We start from the raw sequence: 20,130 nt of genomic DNA on the forward strand, positions 1-20,130 counted from the left end.
GTCAGGACATCTGGAGGGGAGAGAAACGTGCTGAATGTGCCTTGGGACTTGTAAGAGCAGGATGAGTTGGCCTCAGCTGAAAGTAAAGCCTGAGACTGATCATGTGGAGAGGCCTGGGGACAGGTGTGAGGGTTTCAGTTTGCCCCCAAGTGTTGGAAAGTTCATGCCAGGTCAGATCGTAAGCAGGGAATGATGGGTGTGTATGATGGTCAGGATGATGGGGAAGCTGAGACAGAGGTGGGAAGTCAACTCTCAAATGCCAGGCAGGAACTAGCATCCAGGAAGCCAGGATTTGAGCACCAATTGAATAGCCAGAAAAGAACATTCAGGAAGGTTTGCTAAGTTCTAAAACGGTTAAATCTTAGGTTTCTCGGTGCTCAGGGGACCATGCGATGTCATCAATACTGCAAAGCATGTGCCCCTGCCTGTTGAACCATCTCCCTGGCCCAAACATCTTCCTTCTCTTCCTCCCTTCTCTTCTCTCTCTCTCACCACCCTGGCTTCTCCCAGGACTCAGGAGCACCTGCCTCACCACCGGGTACAATTTGCAGAGATTAGCTTTGCTAACACACACCTTTAGCCTGTCCCTTACTTGGTGTCTAGATCCAGGTGACTGAACATGGGCCACCTGACCAAGGCACTCTTCTCTCCTGGCCATTGAGAGTCCTAACAGAAAGAAAACAGAGAAAGGGGGCCTGGGGTGGGAGTGGGGCTATAGTACAGCAGGGAGAGCACTTGCCTTGCACGCGACCGACTTTTGTTCAATCCCCAGCATCCCATATGGCCCCTGAGCACTGCCAGGAGTAATTTCTGAGTGCAGAGCCAGGAGTAAGCCCTGAGCATCACTGGGTGTGGCCAAAAACAAAAAGAAGAAACCAACAGTGGAACAGAGATGCCGGCAGTAGACACTCTCTGGAGAAGGGCTGGTGAGGAATGGCCTTGGGTCAACGCCTCTGCCGCTAGCTTGTGTCCCACAGCCCTGGCTGGGCTCCCACTGCTGGTGGCTGTTGCTTCTGGGGCCCATGTGAAGACTTGCGTGTCCTCTGGGGGCCTGGGCAGAGCGACTCCCCTGTCAAGGAACTGATATATGGGGTCACTCCAGGGGCCAGGAGGGAAGCGGTCATGTATCAAAGAAATCCAAGGCATCGCCACCTGGAGTGCGGGGGAGAGGGGTGGGCTCAGGCCTGGGCCTTCTCTGGGGGCTGTTCGGGGACATTTTCTTTGGGAGAAGGCCAGCAGGCAGGAGGTCCTGGGAGAGCCGCCTAACGCCGTGGTTGCTCCCCGCAGGCAGGATGGCGGTCCCCAGAAGGGCGATGCTCCTGCTCTTCCTGCTCTGCCTGCTGGCCCTGGGCGTGCGCCTGCTGGTGCGCTACACCCACGGCTCCCACTCGCCGCCGGCCAGCGCCAGGCTGCAGCCCACGCACGTGTTGGTGCTGTCGTCGTGGCGCTCGGGCTCCACGCTGGTGGGCCAGCTCTTCGGGCAGCACCCCGACGTCTTCTACCTGATGGAGCCCGTGTGGCACGTGTGGATGAGCTTCCCTGGGAGCAGCGCCCACCGCCTGCAGATGGCCACGCGGGACCTGGTGCGGGCCGTCTTCCTCTGCGACATGAGCGTCTTCGAGGCCTACGTGGAGTCCGGGCGGGCCAACGGCTCGGGGCTCTTCCTGTGGGAGAGGAGCCCGGCGCTGTGCGCGCCGCCCGCCTGCAGCCTCTTCTCCCGGGACCAGATCATCCCCGCGAGCTTCTGCAAGCTCGTGTGCCGGCCGCGGGCCCCGCGCGTCGTGGCCGAGGCCTGCCGCGCCTACAGCCACGTGGTGCTCAAGGAGGTGCGCGTGCTCGGCCTGCGGGCGCTGGCCCCGCTGCTGCGGGACCCCGCGCTCAACCTGCGCATCCTGCACCTGGTGCGCGACCCCCGCGCCGTCTTCCACTCCCGTGCCACCCTGAGTGGGGAGCTAGAGAACGACGACCGCATCGTCCTGGGGGCGCGGTGGCAGGCGGCCGCCCCGGCGGAGCGGCCCTACTGGGTGCTGCGCGCCGTCTGCCGGGGCCACCTGGACGTGTTCCGCGCCGCACAGGCCTGGCCGCCCGCCCTGAGGCAACGCTACCTGCTGGCGCGCTACGAGGACCTGGTGAGGGAGCCGCTGGCCCAGACGGCGCGCATGTACGGCTTTGCGGGGCTGGAGTTCTTGCCACGGCTGCAGAGCTGGGTGTATAACATCACCCGAGGCCAGGGCCTGGGGAGCAGCCCCTTCGATGTGGACGCCAGGAACGCCCAGAGGGTCTCGCAGGCCTGGCGCCGGGCCTTGCCTTTCGAGAAAGTGGCTCGGATTCAGGACGTCTGCCTGCAGACCATGGGAACGCTGGGCTACCGGCTGGCCGCCTCGGAGCAGGAGCAGAGGAACCTGTCTCTGGACCTCCTGGCACCGGGCCCCCCCTCCCAGCCAGCCCACCAGAGGCTGAGGCATCTGTCTTCCCAGGGCCTCAGCCTCAGGCCTGCTCACTGAAGGTTCCAGAACCTTCTCACGTCTTGACGGGTGTCCAGGTGTGTCCCCGGCCGTTCAAGCCAAGAAGCCTTTGGGTCTCTGCTCCTGTCCAGACCCGAGGTCCGTGTGCGTGGTGCGGCCCAGCCGAGAAGCCAGAGCAGGGTCCTGGGCTCCGACTGGCGCGTCTTTCGGAAGAGGACGGGCTCCTGTTCGCACCATCAGGATCTAGAAGCAGCTGGAAACGTCCCACCCACATATCCCTGTCAGGAAGCGGGACAACGGGAAATGTGGGGAAATGGCTCCTGTGCTGAAGGGCTGCCCTGCAGGGCACTGGGTGGGGTCCACGGGAGGGCTGGCCGCTTGGAGGGGAGTGCGCCTGCCCACCGCAGCCGTGCCTCAGCGCAAGCCCCGTCTCTGCCTCACGGTGCAAGCTCTCTGCTGGGTGCAGGTCAGACGTCAGCTTCTCTGTCATGTTTTCCTCTTCACCACGGAGACTTTGACCTAGCAAGCTGCCGCCCACTTACACGAACATCCTGGAAAGGTTCCTTCCTTTGCACTGCCACTTCTCTGATTTCTAACTCTCTAGCATCGGGGCTTCTTCTTAGGGGATTCTAACTTAAGAACATGATCGTTTTTCTCCGTCTGTTTTGGATATTCTGCTGTGATCTGTAACTGGGGGAAATGCTGCACGATGGGTGGTGTCCAGGGCTGATCCAAGTCTAAATTGGTCAATACTGAGCCATAGATTGCCCTGCTCCAAATGGAAAGAGAGCACGGAGAGATGGTGCAGGGAGCTTGCCTGGCCCCCAGCCAGCCCTGGTTTCATCCCCAGCACCACGAATGGTCCCCAGCGCATTGCCAGGCGCGATTCTTGAGTGCAGAGCTCTGAGAACTACCAGGTACCACCTTAAGACAAACGAGAAAGGAGAGCAGTGGGAGGGGCTGGAGAGGTAGCGAGGAAGGCAAAGCACTTGCTTTGCATGCAGCTGAACCTAGTTTGAGAGCCCGGCACTGCATATTGTTCTCTGAACACCTCCAGGGGTCACTCCTGAGCACAGAATCAGGAATAGCCCCTGATCACTGCCATGGATGGTCCACACCCCACCACCACTGCCACCAACAAAGGGGGTAGAAAAGAGCTGATCCGAAGCTGAAGGCATGAGCTATCCCCGAGATCAAACCCGGGCACCCCACATGCTTAGGCACAGGGAGGAGGGGGCACAGAAACCCGCCTGCTGGGGGCCCAGGCAGGGCTGAGCTCAGGGCCTGGCAAGGGCCAGCCAAAGCCCCTGCCACTGGACAGACTTCCCGGCCCATGGCTGCAACCTTTGGATGCTTTCTTTGGTTTTTGCTGGAATGTTCGGTTGCTGCCATTTCTCCTGCTGACCTCCCCCCAGAGCAAAGAATTTTAAACTCCTTTGGGTATGGGTCAGTGATAGTACCATGGTTAGGCACTTGCCCTGCATGCAGCCAACCTGGATTCAATCCCTGGAACCCCATATAGTCCCCTGAGCCATGTCAGGAGTGATCCTGGAGTAGAGAGTGAGAAGTAAGCTCTGAGCACTGCTGGGTGTGGCCCACCACCACAGGGGGTGGGGGTGGGGTGGGGGGAAACTGGATGCAAACATCTCCTACAGCTCAAAAACAGGATAAAACAGATAAAAACAATCTGCAATCACCCAGGATCTGACGAATACCTCAGAAATGTTATTCAGGGAGGGAGAGGAGAGAGATAGCCCAAAGGGCTGGGCAAGGCCCTGAGTTTGACCCCTGGCACCGCATGACCGCATGACGTCCCCACACCCGTAGTGTGCTGGGAGTCGGCCCACGGTCCTGCTGAATATCACACCTGCTGAGCGCTAAACTGTCAGATCCACATGGCAGAGCTGGGAATTATGGGGACAAGTCCCATGACACTGCCAGGGCACTCCCCTCACCCCACACACCCGAAAAACCCAGAAATGGCGTCTCTCCTTCCACTGCCAGAGACAGCTAAATTGTGAAGCCGAGTAATGGTTCATTCAGAACAAAAGGAAAGATAAAAGGGAAATTCCTAGCATGTTTAGATGCACATGGAATAACCAGGAATTCTAGGAACCCCCTCTAAGGTGAGTCCCTTAGGGAGAAGAAATGGGGTGCCAGAGGGAGGGGCATGAGGAGCAAAGAGGGCAAGCCCACGAACACATGTTGCTTCCATCCTAGAAAAAGCACAAGAACAAGAGCTTTATAGGCAAAGAGTTCATGTCAGCCGTGACGATTGTCCATCAGCTGGCGCTGGGGGCAGCGTCAAAGAGAGGGTGGAGTGGGGGTCAGAGAGGTAGGACAGTGTGTGGGGGGGGGGGCATTTGCCTTGCACACGGCTGGTCTCCATCATCCAAAAGGTCCCCAAGCACCACCAGGAGTGAACTCCGAGCACAGCCCAAAAACCAAGAAAAAAAGAAAGGGAGTCAGGGCCTGGTTTTAGGCCCCCCCAACACTGAGCAGTGGAGCGGTTTATGCATGTTCTAATTCCATGTGAGCATGAATGATTGAGGAACAGACGAAGGACGTACTCACATGTGCAAAAAAAATAAATAATGGCAGAGAAACAGAGAAACAATGGGGGTTTGTGTGTACTTGGGGTGGTCATGAAGACAACGTAGCTACTTAGGAAAAAACTGCTGACGGGTGCAGGCAGAGGGGTGTATGGCAGAGTTTCTCAGCAAAGATCATATACCTCCAAGGGATGGCACAGGTGAAAACCAAGTACATGGGAAAGGGAAGGGAAGGGAAGGGAAGGGAAGGGAAGGGAAGGGAAGGGAAGGGAAGGGAAGGGAAGGGAAGGGAAGGGAAGGGAGGGGAGGGGAGGGGAGGGGAGGGGAGGGGGGAGGGGAGGGGAGGGAAGGGGAGGGGAGGGGAGGGGAGGGGAGGGAAGGGGAGGGGAGGGAAGGGGAGGGGAGGGGAGGGGAGGGGAGAGGACGGGGAGGGAGGGGAGGGGGGAAGGGAAGGGGAGGGGAAGGGAGGGGAAGGGAGGGGAGGGGAGGGGAGGGGAAGGGAGGGAAGGGAGGGGAGGGGAAGGGAAGGGAGGGGAGGGGAGGGGAGGAGAGGAAAGGAAAGGAAAAAGGGATGGGAAGGGGAAAGGAAAGGAAATTTGGAAGGGGGGGTGCTTAGCCAGAAACACTGGCATATGGAGACACATACAAATATTTTTGTTTGTTTTTGTAGTTTGGGGCCACCCCTGGAGGTACTCAGGTATTCCCCTTGCTTGGATTCAGGGATCACTCCTGACAGGCTTGGTGGACCCTCTGGGGTGCTGGGGAACCCAGGTCAGCCAGGTGCAAGGCAGGTGCCCTCCACACTGTACCATTGCTCCAGACCCAGAAACCCATCCTTCCATCTCCGTCATTATATATATTCCTTTTGAGTGCATGGAAGAAAATGAAAACGCAGGTTTTAGTGTGAGCTCAGGGAAACCAGGAGTAAACTGGAAGGAGGCATTTTGACATTTACGTTCCCTAAAGGAATTAGATGGGGTGAGTCTGGCTGGGTGGAGACCCAAGTTTCCCGTGGAGATAAGGGAAACTCCCTTGGCGAGGCATCTCCCGTCTCTGAAGGGCTTATTTATTCCTCCCCAGACAACCTTGCAAGGGAACCGCCCAATCCCTCCTCCAGGGGTCAGGGAGGGAGATGCAGGCACCGTGCAGAGGGGATCCATGGGGACGAAGCCCTAAGGAGAAGCCCCAGATTTTGATCATTTCTGAGTCTGCTGCCCTGTCCAGGCTCAACCCCCTCCCTGCATCCCACAGAGAACGGCAGAGCTAGACAAGTCCAAGGACTTAGGAAGGCCAAACAGGAAGGCCAGGGATTTCGGCCAGGGCCCTGAGTGTGCCTCTCAGTAGGAAAGCAAGCACCAGACGCCCGGAGATGCTTCTTCTTGTGTGTTTTTTGTTTGTTTTATTTTGTTTTGGGCCCACACCTGGCGGTGCTGAGGACTTACCCCTTACTTCTCTCAGGGGTTACTCAGGGCAGGGCTTAGGGGACCATTTGTGGTGTTGGGAACCATTTGTGGTGTTGGGGATCAAACCTGGGTCAGCTGCATGCAAGACCAGGAAATGGGGAGAGAAATTCCCCTGAGGGGGAAAAAAACCACAACCGAGGCACAAACTTAGTATAGTTTATTTTTTAAAAAAGAAAAACAATAATTTATGCCTTTGGCAAAATAAAGGATCTTCTCAATACAAATGTTTCTTAGAAAACATATGAAAAGGTAATATAATATATATCAATAAATCAACATCAACATCACAGCCAAAGCATTAATAATGATTCTAGAGCAATGACAAGGGAAGACACTCTGGCCCTCACAGCAGTTTAGCTTGGAAGGGAGTCTGCTGACAGCCCCTAATATTAAGAAAGCCTAATACACGCATATCTAAATGTAGAAAGCCGGTCAATTCAAGCATATTTATTTGCATCACCAAATAATTGTGTACAATGCCAAGCCATAAAAATATTCTTCTAAGGGACCTCTCAGATTTCCTGAAGCATTTGGTAAGAATATACACGGCCAAATTGATGTGTCCCTAACTTCTTTTATGTCACTGTTGCTTAAAGCGAGGGGAAGCTGAAAGGAGGCTTTGTGGCACCAAGCGAGCTCGCCCTGAAGAGAGGCCGGACCTCCACTGGGACCTCCGCTGGGACCTCCACTGGGACCTCCGCTGGGACTTCGGAGTTGGCTGGAGACGCCTGTTCTCAGCGGGGCAGATATTGAGAGCAGCGACTGTGTAGGTCGAGCTTACAATCTTTTGTGTCTGTTGTCCTGAAGGGTTTCCTGTTCTTTTTTAATTTTAGGGGAGAGGGATTGGTTTGGGGGCTGCACCCGGTGGTTCTCATCACAGGCTGCTCCTAGCTCTGTGCTCAAGAGTCAGTCCCAGCCTGGCTCAGAAGACCGCGAAGCACAGGAGATCAAACCCAGACCTCCAGCTGTGCTCAGCCTTTTGGGTGTTGCTGTGGCCTTGGGCTGTGAACGCTCTAGTTTCACTCCTCTTGGTAAACTCTGACCTCGAGGTGGGTGGGGGGCACCGAGGAACGTGCCAGCCCCTCCAGCAGTGGGTGGAGGAGAAGCGGATTCAGAGCGTGGCTGTGAGTGTTGCTGGGGTGAGGGGATGCAGGAGTAATTCCAAGCACAGTGTTGGGGGTGGGGGCCCTGTCCTACCTGGGGTGTCTGGTTCCCTGAGAAGCGGCCCCCACCCACCCACCCCGCCAGCAGGGGACACGTCCTGGGGACAAGGCGCTACTTGTCGCAGTCCTCGTGGCCGCCCTCCGCGCCCTGGTAATGCTGCTCGCAGAACTGCCGGATGCGCCCACAGGCCTCCAGTATCATCACTTCCGGGACCGTGAGGACCAGCCGGAAGAAGTTGGGGTACTCGAAGCACTGCAAAGGGAGAGCTTGTCATTCCCAGGATGGAGGCCCAGGGCCGGGCCCCGGGCGAGGGGCAAGAAGCTGGCAGGGCATGGTGGAGGGCTCAGCATGGGGTTGAGTTCATCCCTCTCTCCCGGAGTCTGGCCGCCCAGCGCTTGTCTTCTGCTGAGGCTACGTGAATGCCGGTGGGCAGGGCAGGGGGCGCAGGTTGTTTGGAGGGGGGGTCACGGTCCTGACCACTGTGAGACTCAGGGGACTGCCCAGGGACCCAGCCGTGGTTGACCATGTGCAAGGCAAATGCCACACCCCCTGGACTATGTCTCCCGTGGCAGGAGGGAACAGCTTGTACCCGGGGGCCCAGGAGCGACCCCCCCCCCCGGGTCTTGCTGAATGCGAATATGCTCTATTAGGGGGGAGGACAGCTGGCGAGAGGCCAGCACCGGGCAGGGGGGCTGGAAAGGGCCGAGAGCTCAGCACGCACCGTGGCTGGGAGGCAGTGGACAGATTGCTCGGCCAGTAACCGCTCGGTGAACTGCACGTCGTTGGCGAATTCGGGGAAATTTTCCATCTCGATTCCGACCTATGGGGCAGCAGGCAGGAGGGGACTGCTGAGAAGGACAGCAGACAGGAGATGCCAGCACCAGGGGTGACGGCGCAGGCAGCACCGAAGGACCCCCGGGACGTTTCTGCTGGAAACTAAGGGAAGCGGCTCTCAGCCGCCCGGGGATGCATCCCGGGGCACAGCGGGTTGAGCTCTGTCCCTATTTCAGTCTATCGGAGGGTTTCATCCTGACGCCGATGGATGAAATGCCAGAGACCTGGGGATGTGTGTGTGTGTGTGTGTGTGCTGATTGGTGGGGGGGGGGGGGGGGTCGGCGTTCAGATGTTACTCCCAGCTCAGTCCTCAGGGGTTGCTCCTGAGAGTGCTCAGGGCTCTTGGGGCTCCCGCTGGGACCTCCGCAGGCCGAGTATGCTCCTGAGCCCTTGGGGTGATCGCTCTGACCCCAGGGGTGGTTTTTGTTTGTTTGTTTGGGGACCACATCCGGCAGCAGCTCACTCCTGGTTCTGCACTCAGGGCTCACTCCTGATTGTGCTTCAGGACCATATGGGCTGCCAGGACTCAAACCCAGGTCAGCTACATGTAAGGCAAATGCCCTGCCCACTGTACTATCACTCCAACCCCTAAGGTTTTGTGGGTTGTTTTTTTTTTTTTAAATGCCATCAGCCAGGGAATTCTTCATTGCATAGAAACACACAATCCTTGCAAGAAATTTGCTGTGCTTTGCCTACAAAATGCCACTGGGAAACAAGCAGAGTCCCCAAGCACTCCCCTCAAAAGCCCGAGGAAGCCGGTGTACTGGGGAACTGAGCACACGCAGTTATTTGAACTCAGGTGAAACCCCACCCACGGGCTTCTTCAGAACAGAGAAATTCCTACACTGGCTCAGAAATCTCGCAGGCTGCCGCAGTGCCAAGGGACTCCCCCCAGCCCCCAAGCACTGGCTGACTCCTACTCACCATCATGTACATGGCCCCGGAGGGGCGCACGGGCTGGAGGCCTGGGATGGCAGCCAATGCCCCGTAGCAGAGGTCAGTGTTGGACTGCGGAGAGATCGGGGTGCGAGTGAGAGGGGAGCCTATCGGGAACGTGGGGGGCTGGGGTGATGCCTCTCGGGATCCCCTGGCATGAGCAGCCAAGCAGAAAAATGTGCTGGCACCCAGAGCTTCTCCCCAAGCGACAGGAGTCCCCTTGAAACTGAGAGGAACCTGGGTGTGGATACGGGCTCGGAGGCCACCTCTGGTTTGGGAACCACCTCTCGAACCCTTGTCCAGCAAGAAGAGTAAACAAAACCAAAACGTGTGTGTTGGGGGTGAGGGAGGGAGAGAGGGAGGGAGGGAGGGTGTGTGTGTTGCGGGGAGGATGGGTATATGTGTGTGTGTTGGGAAAGGAGGTGTGTGTGTGTGTGTGTGTGTGTGTGTTGGGGAGAGGGAGGGTGTGTGTGTTGGGGGAGGATGGGTGTATGTGTGTGTGTTTGGAAAGGGTGTGTGTGTGTGTGTTGGGGGAGGATGGGTGTATGTGTGTGTGTTTGGAAAGGGTGTGTGTGTGTGTGTGTGTTGGGGGAGGATGGGTGTATGTGTGTGTGTTTGGAAAGGGTGTGTGTGTGTGTGTGTGTTGGGGGAGGATGGGTGTATGTGTGTGTGTTGGGAAAGGGTGTGTGTGTGTGTGTTGGGGGAGGATGAGTATATATGTGTGTGTGGAAAAGGGTGTGTGTGTGTTGGGGGAGAGGGAGGGTGTATGTGTATGTTGGGGAAGATGGGTGTATGTGTGTGTGTTGGGAAAGGGTGTGTGTGTGTGTGTTGGGGGAGGATGAGTATATATGTGTGTGTTGGGAAAGGGTGTGTGTGTGTTGGGGGAGAGGGAGGGTGTATGTGTGTGTTGGGGGAAGATGGGTGTATGTGTGTGTGTGTTGGGAAAGGGTGTGTGTGTGTGTGTGTGTGTGTGTATTGATTGGGAGGGAGGAGGCAGAGATAAAGTGCTTGCCGTGCACACACCCGACCGGATTTGATCCCTAGCACCCCACATGATCCCCAAAGCCAGGAGTAAACCCTGGTGTGGCCCCCAAACCAAAGCAGCAAGGAGACCCCAGCGCTCCTCCTGGCATCCTGGCCCTCTCTGACGCTCGGGGACCCGGCAGCCCCGACCCACCTTGAGGAAGCCGAGGATGTCCTGGTAGAAGTCGGCAGGGGTGCGGCGCAGGATGCTCTTGAGGGCGCCCTGGACGATGGTGCAGGCCCCAGGATGCGCTGGCTCAGCTTCACCAGCCCGTCCCGGATCTGCAAGTCACCAGCGGACTCGTGACGGGGCCTCCCACTCCTCTCTGAGCACTTGTTCCATACAGCTCTTGTTTTCATTTATTGGGCAGGGGCTCCCAAGCTAGTGCTCAGGGAGGCCTGGGGCCCAACCAGTGAGCCTTGTCCAACCTGGTGAAGGTGCCACTCGAGGGCCTGAGGGTGCGATGCTGCCGCCCCCACAGTGCCGGGGCCTCCCGGGATGGAGGCTGGCTGAGCTGCACCCTGAGGCGCCCGAACTGCCGCGCTCCCTGACCTGACGGCCCTCTCCGCTCCCTCACCCCTGGGGGTGGGATGATGCCACGCGACTCGCTCAGATCACACACCTGCGTGTCCCCTCGCGTGAAGGCGCGTGCCCGCTGTGTGACTCTGGGCAAACCCACCCACTTTCCTCGTTTTCCTCAGCTGCAGCACAGGGGTGCTCTGAATGCTGAGCTCAGTGGGCGTTGTGACTACCAAGGGCTGGGGCCGCTTCTCTGAGGACCCGCCTCCCCCAGCCCCCCTGGGCCTACTCAAGGGCCAGCAGCTTCTTCACAGAGCCGGATTCCAGGAAACGGAGCTGGAGGGGCTGGACTCCTGGGAGCCTCCTGTTCTCGGGCCGAGGGCCCCGCAGAGAGAGGAAGCGCGCGCCCCTCGTGCGAAGCCGCAGGCTCTCACCTCGTTGCCAAAGATGCCTCTTCGGTCATGGATGAGGATCCAGCCGAGCCTCCAGCCGGGGACCACCCAGCGCTTGGCCAGCCCCCCGCACGACAGGATGGGCACGTGCTGAGACGGGCCAGCGGCTCGAACTTGGGCCCGAAAACACCTAAGAAGAAATGTTTGCTGCAGGGGTCTCCTGCACCCTCAATCTCACCCACTGCCCTTTTCCCTTTCTTCACAAGCACCTGACAAGACCCCAAAGCTGGAGGGACCCCGAGAGGTTTCTGAGAGGGGCAGGCAGAACTGCGGCAGCTGCTTTGGGTCTGGGCCAAAGAAAACCTCAAGCGAGGACATGAAGCCTCGCCCCGGTGTAGGATCAACCCCAGCGGGGCACCGCCAGAGTGAATCGCTGGCCTAAAAGTAAAATTGGGTTCTGGGGCAGAGCGATAGGACAGTGGGGAAGGCAATTGCCTTGTTGGCAGCCAATCTGGGTTCAGCCCCCAGCACCCCATAGGGTCTCCTGAGCACCGCCAGGAGTAATTCCTGAGTGCAGAGCCAGGAGTAATCTCTGGCTGCCAGTGGCCCCCAAACAAACAAATGAACAAAAATGAGGAAGAAGAAGAAGAAGAAGAAGAAGAAGAAGAAGAAGAAGAAGAAGAAGAAGAAGAAGAAGAAGAAGAAGAAGAAGAAGAAGAAGAAGAAGAAGAAGAAGAAGAAGAAGAAGAAGAAGAAGAGGAGGAGGAGGAGGAGGAGGAGGAGGAGGAGGAGGAGGAGGAGGAGGAGGAGGAGGAGGGAGAAGGAGGAGGGAGAAGGAGGGGGAGGATGAGGAGGAGGACGAGGAGGAAGAAGAAGAAGGAGAAGGAGGAGGAGGAGGAGGAGAAGGAGGAGGAGGAGGAAGGAGAAGGAAAAGGAGGAGGAAGGAGGAGGAGGAGGAAGAAGGAGGAGGAGGGAGAAGAAGAAGAAGGAGGAGGAGGAGGAGGAAGAACAAGAAGAAAAAATTCGAGTTCTGAAATTCTAGGTCCGGCTATGCTGCAGAATGCTGAGCTGTGAGGATTGTGGGAAAGTTGGGCAGGGGCCTCACGTGACCTCAGAGAGAGACTTGGGGATCGGAAGAGCTGTTGCAGCCTGCATGGGAGGGGGGTGTATCTAGTACAGGAGCCCCCTCCCCCAGTACTGCACTGCAGAGGGCAGAATTGCATGTACTTTAGAAATGCTCAGCGCTCACAGTCCCCGTTATCATGTGTCACCCCCAGGGGAATCTGGGATGGCACTGCTTATGGGGCGTGCTTAGCAGGCCGACCCCCCTGACACACACACACACACACAAACAGACACAGATACACAGATACACACACACACACACACACACACACACACACCCCAATCTAATAGCTTAGTGAAAGCAGATTCCCCCAAATACCTTCCCATCAGGCCAAGTCAGGCTTTTCCACCAAGTGAACCCCAACAATGTTTAACCCTCTATAGCCCTGGGAGTCTGGGGAAGCGGGAGCCCTGTCCCTGTGGGAAATGCAGGGAGACTGATCTGCTGGGTCCAAGGGCTCCGGCGTCGCAGCCGGCCATGCACAGCGGGTCCCCGGGGGAAGTGGGGAAGTTCCCACGAGCGGTGTGGGAACTGAGAGAAGGCGACCCACTCCGCGCGCTGCTCACCATGTCTCCATAGATCTCATCAGCTAAGATGGGGACACACTGCCTGGCAGCCACTGCGGAGAGAGCAAAGCCCGAGTCATTCTAAGCTGCACGGCCACATCTGCCTACCTTGCCCTCCTCCTTAACCAAGACCGGCTCTGACCCTCTTCCTGAGAAGGCGCGTGCCAGGGTCTCAGATGTGTCACGGGGGAGGGGCAGGAACTGCCTTTTTCTCTGCCTCTCAGGCCAGTCCTTACACTCTGGGGCTCCCAACTCACTAGTTCCCCAACCTGAATTCCCCCGGAGCTTTCCTAGGCTTGGAATTTGGCAAAGGGCCTTTCGCTCCTTCCAGGAAATCTCGAGAGGATTCTGTTCCATCTCCTCTTGCTGGACTTACCCTCCAGAATGTCCTGGAGATGGCTTTTACTGAACACTGAGCCGCAAGGGTTTGATTGGGTTATTGATCACGAGACACGCTGTGTCATCATCAATCAGGGACTCCAGTTCTTTCAGGTCAATCTCCCAAGACTTGTTGGGCTAGAGAGGAAGAAAGGAGGGACACGAAGGTAATTCTGAAAAAATTTAGGTGCGATCAACAAAAATCAATGTGTCTGTGGCCTAAACTTTCCCTCTCTACTTTCAGATCTTTTTCTGCTAAGAGGGTGGAAGATGTATATTTCCACAGGGCTGGAGAGATAGTACAGCAAGTAAGGCACTTGCTTTGCACGTGGCTGATCCAGGTTGGACCCCCAACATCCCATATGGTCCCCTGAGTTCTGTCAGGAGTAATTTCTGAGCACAGAGCCAGGAATTTCACCTGAGCACAGAACCAGGAGCCACCCCTAGCATCACTGGGGGTTGGCCCCAAACACAATCAAAACCAAAGGTGTGTATTTTTATACAGTCTGCTAAGATGTATATTTTTACAGCATCCAAATCAAGCATCCGGATTCAAAATTAAAGTCACTTACCAATAAACTATAGCACTTGATCTCAATTCCCATAGATTCAGCCAAGGTCCTGTAGAGTGAGAAGCCGGGTTTCGGAATGAGGATGTTTTGGCCCGGGTTGGCCAGCACAGTCAAACAAAGTTCAATGGCCTGGCTACAGCCGCTGGTTAGAATGACATCCTGCAAAGGGAAACCAAAGTCCTGGGTCACGGGTGCCAAGGCAACCACAGAATGCGCTGGAGTGATGGTGTGTCAGGAGCAGGGATGAACGCTGACACGTTGTGAGCAAGAGAAGAGAGGGCAGGTTGAAGCCCAGATGGAAAGAAACGAATAGGCCCAACACAACACAAAATGCAGTCCACTTACAAGAAATAAACTACTGTGAAAAGAACCGCTTGTCTTTTGATTCTGCAGATGTGCATGAGAAACGATTACAACCTTGCATTTTGTTTGGTGTGTGTGGGGGGGCGGGTGCTCGTTATTGACTTCTGACGAGAACCAAAAGGCCTGACCCGTCTCTGAAATCCAGGCATAGAGCCCCGGGGTGCTGAGAAGTGCCCTCCTGCCCAGCAAACAATGGAGGAGAGGCACGGCTGTCCCGTGGCACCCACTGCCCTTGTCCTAGAACCCCTGTCTTCCCACTGGATGATCTTACAGTGACATAGAAAAGCTACTTTTCTTTCTTTTTAATCCAATGCTAAAGAATCTTCAGTATTTTGCTTTCAGTGATGTACTAACTCCAGCCAAAAGTCTGACAGCAGAGGGGCTGGAGAAATAGCACAGCGGGTAGGGTGTTTGCCTTGCACGTGGCTGACCCGGGTTCGATTCCCAGCATCCCATATGGTCCCCTGAGCACCGCCAGGGGTGATTCCTGAGTGCAGAGCCAGGAGTAACCCCTGTGCATCACCGGGTGTGACCCAAAAAGGAAAACAAAAAAAGGAATCTTAAGTATTTGGTATTTGTGCATGACTGTTTTTTAATCATCATCCACAGAGAACCAGACTTTGGGGTGACTTCTGGGTCCCTTGAGACAGACACTAAGGTAGACACAACGGATGGCAATGACTCTGAATGTCATCACGAAGGCCATACAGAAGGTCCTCAGAGCTTACAGAGTCGCAATTGCCGATTCTATCCACCCCGCCCACCCTCGCACATACCCCAGCCGCACCAAAACTCTTTTGTCAGTGCAAAAGAAACAAGGGGCTCACCTTGGCTTCCAGGGGCGCCTCGGGACAGTGGTAATAAGATGCGACCTCCTCCCGGCTGGAGAGGTACCCTGAAGGAAAGACGCACAGGAAGAGCTGGAAGTTTCCTCAACAGTAAGGCTCTGGGCTCCCCAGGACTTCAGGGGCCCCAGACACGGCCACCTCACACCCCCGACCCCACCATCACCCAGAGTACAGACGCTCAGTTGAACTTGCAGCCACTGTCCGAAAGGATCAGCTCACTTTTTCACAATTTTAGAGCAGGCTCAAGAAGGACTCCCCCCTGGGGCTGGAGCGATAGCACAGCATGTAGGGCGTTTGCCTTGCACGTGGCCAACCCGGTTCGATTCCCAGCATCCCATATGGTCCCCCAACACCACCAGGAGTAATTCCTGAGTGCAGAGCCAGGAGTAACCTCTGAGCATCGCCAGGTGTGACCCAAAAGGAAAGAAAAAAAAAAAAAAGAAGAAGGACTCCCCAGACTACAAAATACTCAGCACCATTCTGGTTTCTGCGACGACAGAAGGTTTCATTAGACCATTTCTAAGCTCCTCGAAAGAGTTGCACTGGGTGGGTGGGATGGGGGCTTGGGCTTCCTCCTGGCTTCAGACTCAGGGATCACAGCTGGTGGTGCTCAGGGGACTGTATGCACTGCTGAGAATTGTAGCAGGGTCCTGCCCCACACAAGGCAAGAGCTTAGCCCTTGTGCAACCTCTCTGGTCACTTTGTAGCTATCCAGTAACTATGGGGACCCCGGGAAACAGAGGACTGTTCCTCAGATCAGGGACAACGGATGCTCAAGACTCGCGTGCACAGCATGGCTGAGACTTAGCCACCCACACGGGCCATAGACTTGGAGTCATGCGACAAAGTTTATTAGGAAAGGCAATAGTTAAATAGAGGCCGAGGGAATGTGCCTATGTGCCCTGACAAGGGGGTGGCGGAGGAAGGCGCGGTGTAGTTCTGGGGACAGAGCTGCTGAAGCACTGTCCTTAAACTCTAGGGCAGAGGCAAGTATGGAGTGATGCTGACACCAAAGACATATTTCCCCGTCCAAGCCATTTTGGCCTCGGGCAATCAAGGCCAATTAATTAGTTTGATCTGTTGCTCCAGTTTCCAGAGAAGTCAGGGCCCGGGGCACTCCCTGGCACGCCTGATGGGATAGTAAATACTCCCTGATGCATTTACTTTAAAAGCTGTAACTAGTGTATTTAATAGACTGGGTTCACTTAAGCTTTCTTGGTATTCCAAATCTAAAACACTAATGACCTTTACCAAATTGCCCTCCAAGTCGACTGCTTTTGGTTAGCAAGGCCAGAGGCAATACTTCATCATGTTGAATTTAATAAGGATACAGATGAGTCTTAAATATAAAATGGCACTTCCTTGTAATAAGAAGGGAGAACATTTCACTAAGCCATAATGGTGTTTGCTCTGGCATCAAGTGCTCATCTCCTCCACAGCACTGTTGAATGAAACTGCATTTTGGTTTTTCAGGTTGAATCAGTTTCCTAACGCTCTGCATTTGAGTCAATATTTTATAGCTAAAACAGTCTCATTCGGTTTTGAATTTTTGTCGCATGAAATATCATGAAATAGAAATAATTAAATCATGCCCCTGAGATCTCTTGGACATTTTTTTGAAATATTATTTTAAGATCTGGGGAGACAGTGCAAGGGCGGAAGTGTAGAAGTCTGGGTTCGATCCCCAGCACCCCATGGATCCCTGAGTTCCACTGACAGCGACCCCCAAACGCTCACCAAGAACAGCCTCCAAGCAAGCACTGTAGCACTATCGTCCCATTGTTCATCAATTTGCTCGAGCGGGCACCAGTAACGTCTCCATTGTGAGACTTGTTACTGTTTTTGGCATATTGAATACACCACAGGGAGCTTGCCAGGCTCTGCGGTGCGGATGGAATACTCTTGGTAGCTTGCTGGGCTCTCCGAGAGGGACAAAGGAATCGAACCTGGGTCGGCCACAGGAACAAAATCTATCTTATCCTAACACTGGCGATCCTGTGCTTCTTTGCTAGGCAACACTCCCAGAGGTGTGTGGAGAGAACCACCCTGCTGACACAATGGTGAAAACTCATTTCCTGGACCAAAATGTTGAAAACGTTGAGTAGAGGGACTGGAGAGATAGTCCAGTGGGTAAGGCCTGGCACTTGGCTGACCTGGGTTTGGGTCCCGGCACCCTAAGTCCCACCAGGAATGGCCCCAAAACAAACAATAAAACCAAAACCAATAATTTCTCCCAACAGAAACCACTCCTTCTTTCAGAAGAGGTGCATCCTTACTGTTTCTGATCATTCTAATCTGAAACAATTGCACTCCCTAGGAATGTGATCAGAATTATAATAAAAATCGATCTTCAACATGTAGAGGGGGTGGGAAAAAAACAAAATGAGGGACTATTTATATTTATACAGGTGATAATTCAATGCATCCAGGACCCCACCCACTGGACTATCTTTCTGGCCCCTAGATTTTGTTTTGGTTTTGGGTTTGGTTTTTCTTGTTTGTTTGTTTGGGGATCACACCTAGCAGTGCTCAGGGCTTATTCCTGGCTCTTTGGGAAGAACCACATAGGGTGCCGCATGCAAGGCAAGCATCCTACCCACTGGACTATGGCTCCAGCCAGTCCCTAGATTTTGAAGTCTTAAGTGCCCTGAGATCGTAGTACCATAGCACTGTCATCTCGTTGTTCATCGATTTGTTCAAGCGGGCACCAGTAACGTCTCCACTGTGAGACTTGTTTTTACTGTTTTTGGCATATTGAATACACCACGGGTAGCTTGCCAGGCTCTGCTGTGCGGGGCGGGATACTCTCAATAGCTTGCTGGGCTCTCTGAGAGGGACAGAGGAATCAAACCCGGGTCGGCCGTGTGCAAACCAAACGCCCTACCCGCTGTGCTATATCGCTCCAGTCTAAGTGCCCTGAGACAGATATCCTAAAACCCAAAGGGTCATCCTATCTTAGCCTCTCCATAGGACTGGTGTGTCTGCAAACCAGCAGAGTTGCTAGAAATTTCTTTCTTTTGGAAGAGCGCTCCTACTTACCGATGGAGGGGGCATAGCCATTGTATTTGCCCGAGTCCAGGGCATCCTTCATGGCTTGGATGACTTCAGGGTCTGTGGGCAGGTTTCCAAACACAGTAGGGTCCCCTTGGCATGGAAGGAAAAAGGCTAATCACCAAGCAATGATTCTGAGGAACCCAATACCCAGACTCACCTTCCACGCCCACCTTCTTCAGGCAGCCCCAGAGGATTACAGGCTGGGGAGAGGAAGGACCATCCCACGGAGCCCCCAACTCACCAATGGACAGGGAGATTGTGGTTTTGTTTGGGTTTGGCTTGACCTTCATGGTATCCACAATGGCCCGGATGGGGTTGAAGGTCTTGTTGGCCATCTCCGAGGGCTTCACGGACCACCGGGCCTTCCTGCCCTTGGCTTTGCCCAGCGCGGAGCTTCTCCCACCCGTGTTGCCATCCAGGGCGGAGGGGACATTGTTCTTGCTGTTCATCTGAATCATGTAAGGGTCCATTGCGAGCCTGTGGGAACAAGCAGAAGGTCCCCTAAGAACAGAGCAGCCCCCCCAGGACTGAGGAGGGCCCAGGGGAGTTGGCTCATTTCCTAGGAGTCTCTTCCCAAACTCCTTCATTCCCTGCTTGAAGGAGGTGGGATGGGCCAGAAGGGAGGCAGAGCCGAGCTCGGTCTCCCGCGGCTGAAGAGCCCCAGGGCCTGTATGCTGAGCCCTGTGGATTTCGCTGCCTCTGGACCTCGGTGTTCCTGGTCACGGTTCCAGGCCACTCACGGGTGCAGTAACACCCAGAGGAGAAGACAAAAGGCTTCAGACCATCAGAGCTTTTGTGTTTCTGTCCTTCTGAGAGCCCCCACCGTGTCCTGCTCCTGGCAGAGACGCAGGCCCACGTGGCGGGGTGCAGACCGCCAGGAGCGTGTTAGTAGGTTAGTAACAGTACTAGTTAGTATCACTGACTATAACGAGTGCTAAGTGTAACAGATGCCGTTGGGAAGAGTAAAACCCTCTCCCAGAAGCTTGTTGGTGCCCAGTGGGGAAAAAGTTCGTTCACTGGAACTGTCAGTTCAGTGGAAAAGCAAACAGCCCAAGGCTCGGGATTTTTACCTTTGAGCAAAGGAGAAGAGGCTGCGCTGGTGCCGCTCGGCTGGGACAGTGACAGTAGCCCAGGCCCCTGCGGCTCCTGAAATAGGCTCTGCTGATGGGCGTTGGGCCTGAGCCGTCCATGCCATTGGCCCGGGGCGCAACCAGGTCCCCTCCCCGCCTCCACTCACACCCTCCCGCCTCCCCCACGTCAGAAATTTGCCCACACTTCAAACATCTGGAGTTCTCTGTGTTAACTCTTTCAGAGGCTTTTCTGAGGGGCCAGGGGAGGGGTGGGGGAGGTGGAACAATGGATAACTTTCATTGTGTCTTTTTTTTTCAGTTCCACATAGGTCTACTCAAATGTTTAACAGGACAGAGGGGGCCAAGTGTGAAGGAGAGGCCCTCTTCACTCCTTGCTCTCTGCAGGCTCCAGGTCGCCACTTCTATACAGGCTCTAGACAGGCAGGGGCACAGTGGATAGATAAATACATATACACACACACACATAGCTACATTCATACATACAACATACATACAAAGAAGAAGCCTACATAAGACATAGAAGATAGATATCTTCTATGCATACATATATAGGCATATTAATATATAGAAGATACACATATGTACATACATGTATTTTTATGTAGTAGCTATAGACATACACACATCCATTCATAAATACATGCATGCACACATATAATGCAGTCATACATAGAACATAGGTATAACAATGTACACAAACATACATGTACATATATGTGTAATACATTCATACACAGAAAACAGGCACAGATATACACAATATATTAATACACAGATGATAAA

At 54.9% G+C, this 20,130-nt stretch overlaps 2 protein-coding genes across 2 annotated transcripts; one reads left to right on the forward strand and one right to left on the reverse strand.

Moving 5' to 3' along the window:
- Window positions 1–1,292: 1,292 nt before the first annotated feature.
- Window positions 1,293–2,504, forward strand: CHST4 (carbohydrate sulfotransferase 4). Its single transcript, XM_004600884.2, has one exon. The coding sequence runs from the start codon at window positions 1,293–1,295 to the stop codon at window positions 2,502–2,504; it is 1,212 nt and encodes a 403-aa protein (XP_004600941.2).
- Window positions 2,505–6,730: 4,226 nt separating this feature from the next.
- Window positions 6,731–19,369, reverse strand: TAT (tyrosine aminotransferase). The gene is given in 14 exon segments (XM_055145986.1): window positions 6,731–7,896; window positions 8,366–8,464; window positions 9,403–9,486; window positions 10,592–10,677; window positions 10,680–10,719; window positions 11,392–11,516; window positions 13,008–13,094; window positions 13,418–13,472; window positions 13,474–13,557; window positions 13,992–14,150; window positions 15,182–15,249; window positions 18,242–18,346; window positions 18,498–18,733; window positions 19,327–19,369. Coding segments are annotated over 13 exon segments (1,362 nt in total). The 5' UTR covers window positions 18,727–18,733; window positions 19,327–19,369; the 3' UTR covers window positions 6,731–7,755.
- Window positions 19,370–20,130: the final 761 nt, after the last annotated feature.

The sequence above is a fragment of the Sorex araneus genome, chromosome 8 (genome assembly GCF_027595985.1).
Source record: "Sorex araneus isolate mSorAra2 chromosome 8, mSorAra2.pri, whole genome shotgun sequence".
Taxonomy (NCBI): domain Eukaryota; kingdom Metazoa; phylum Chordata; class Mammalia; order Eulipotyphla; family Soricidae; genus Sorex; species Sorex araneus.

Coding starts and splice junctions, on each gene's coding strand:
- CHST4 (XM_004600884.2), top strand. CDS start 1,293: ATGGCGGTCCCCAGAAGGGCGATGCTCCTGCTCTTCCTGCTCTGCCTG.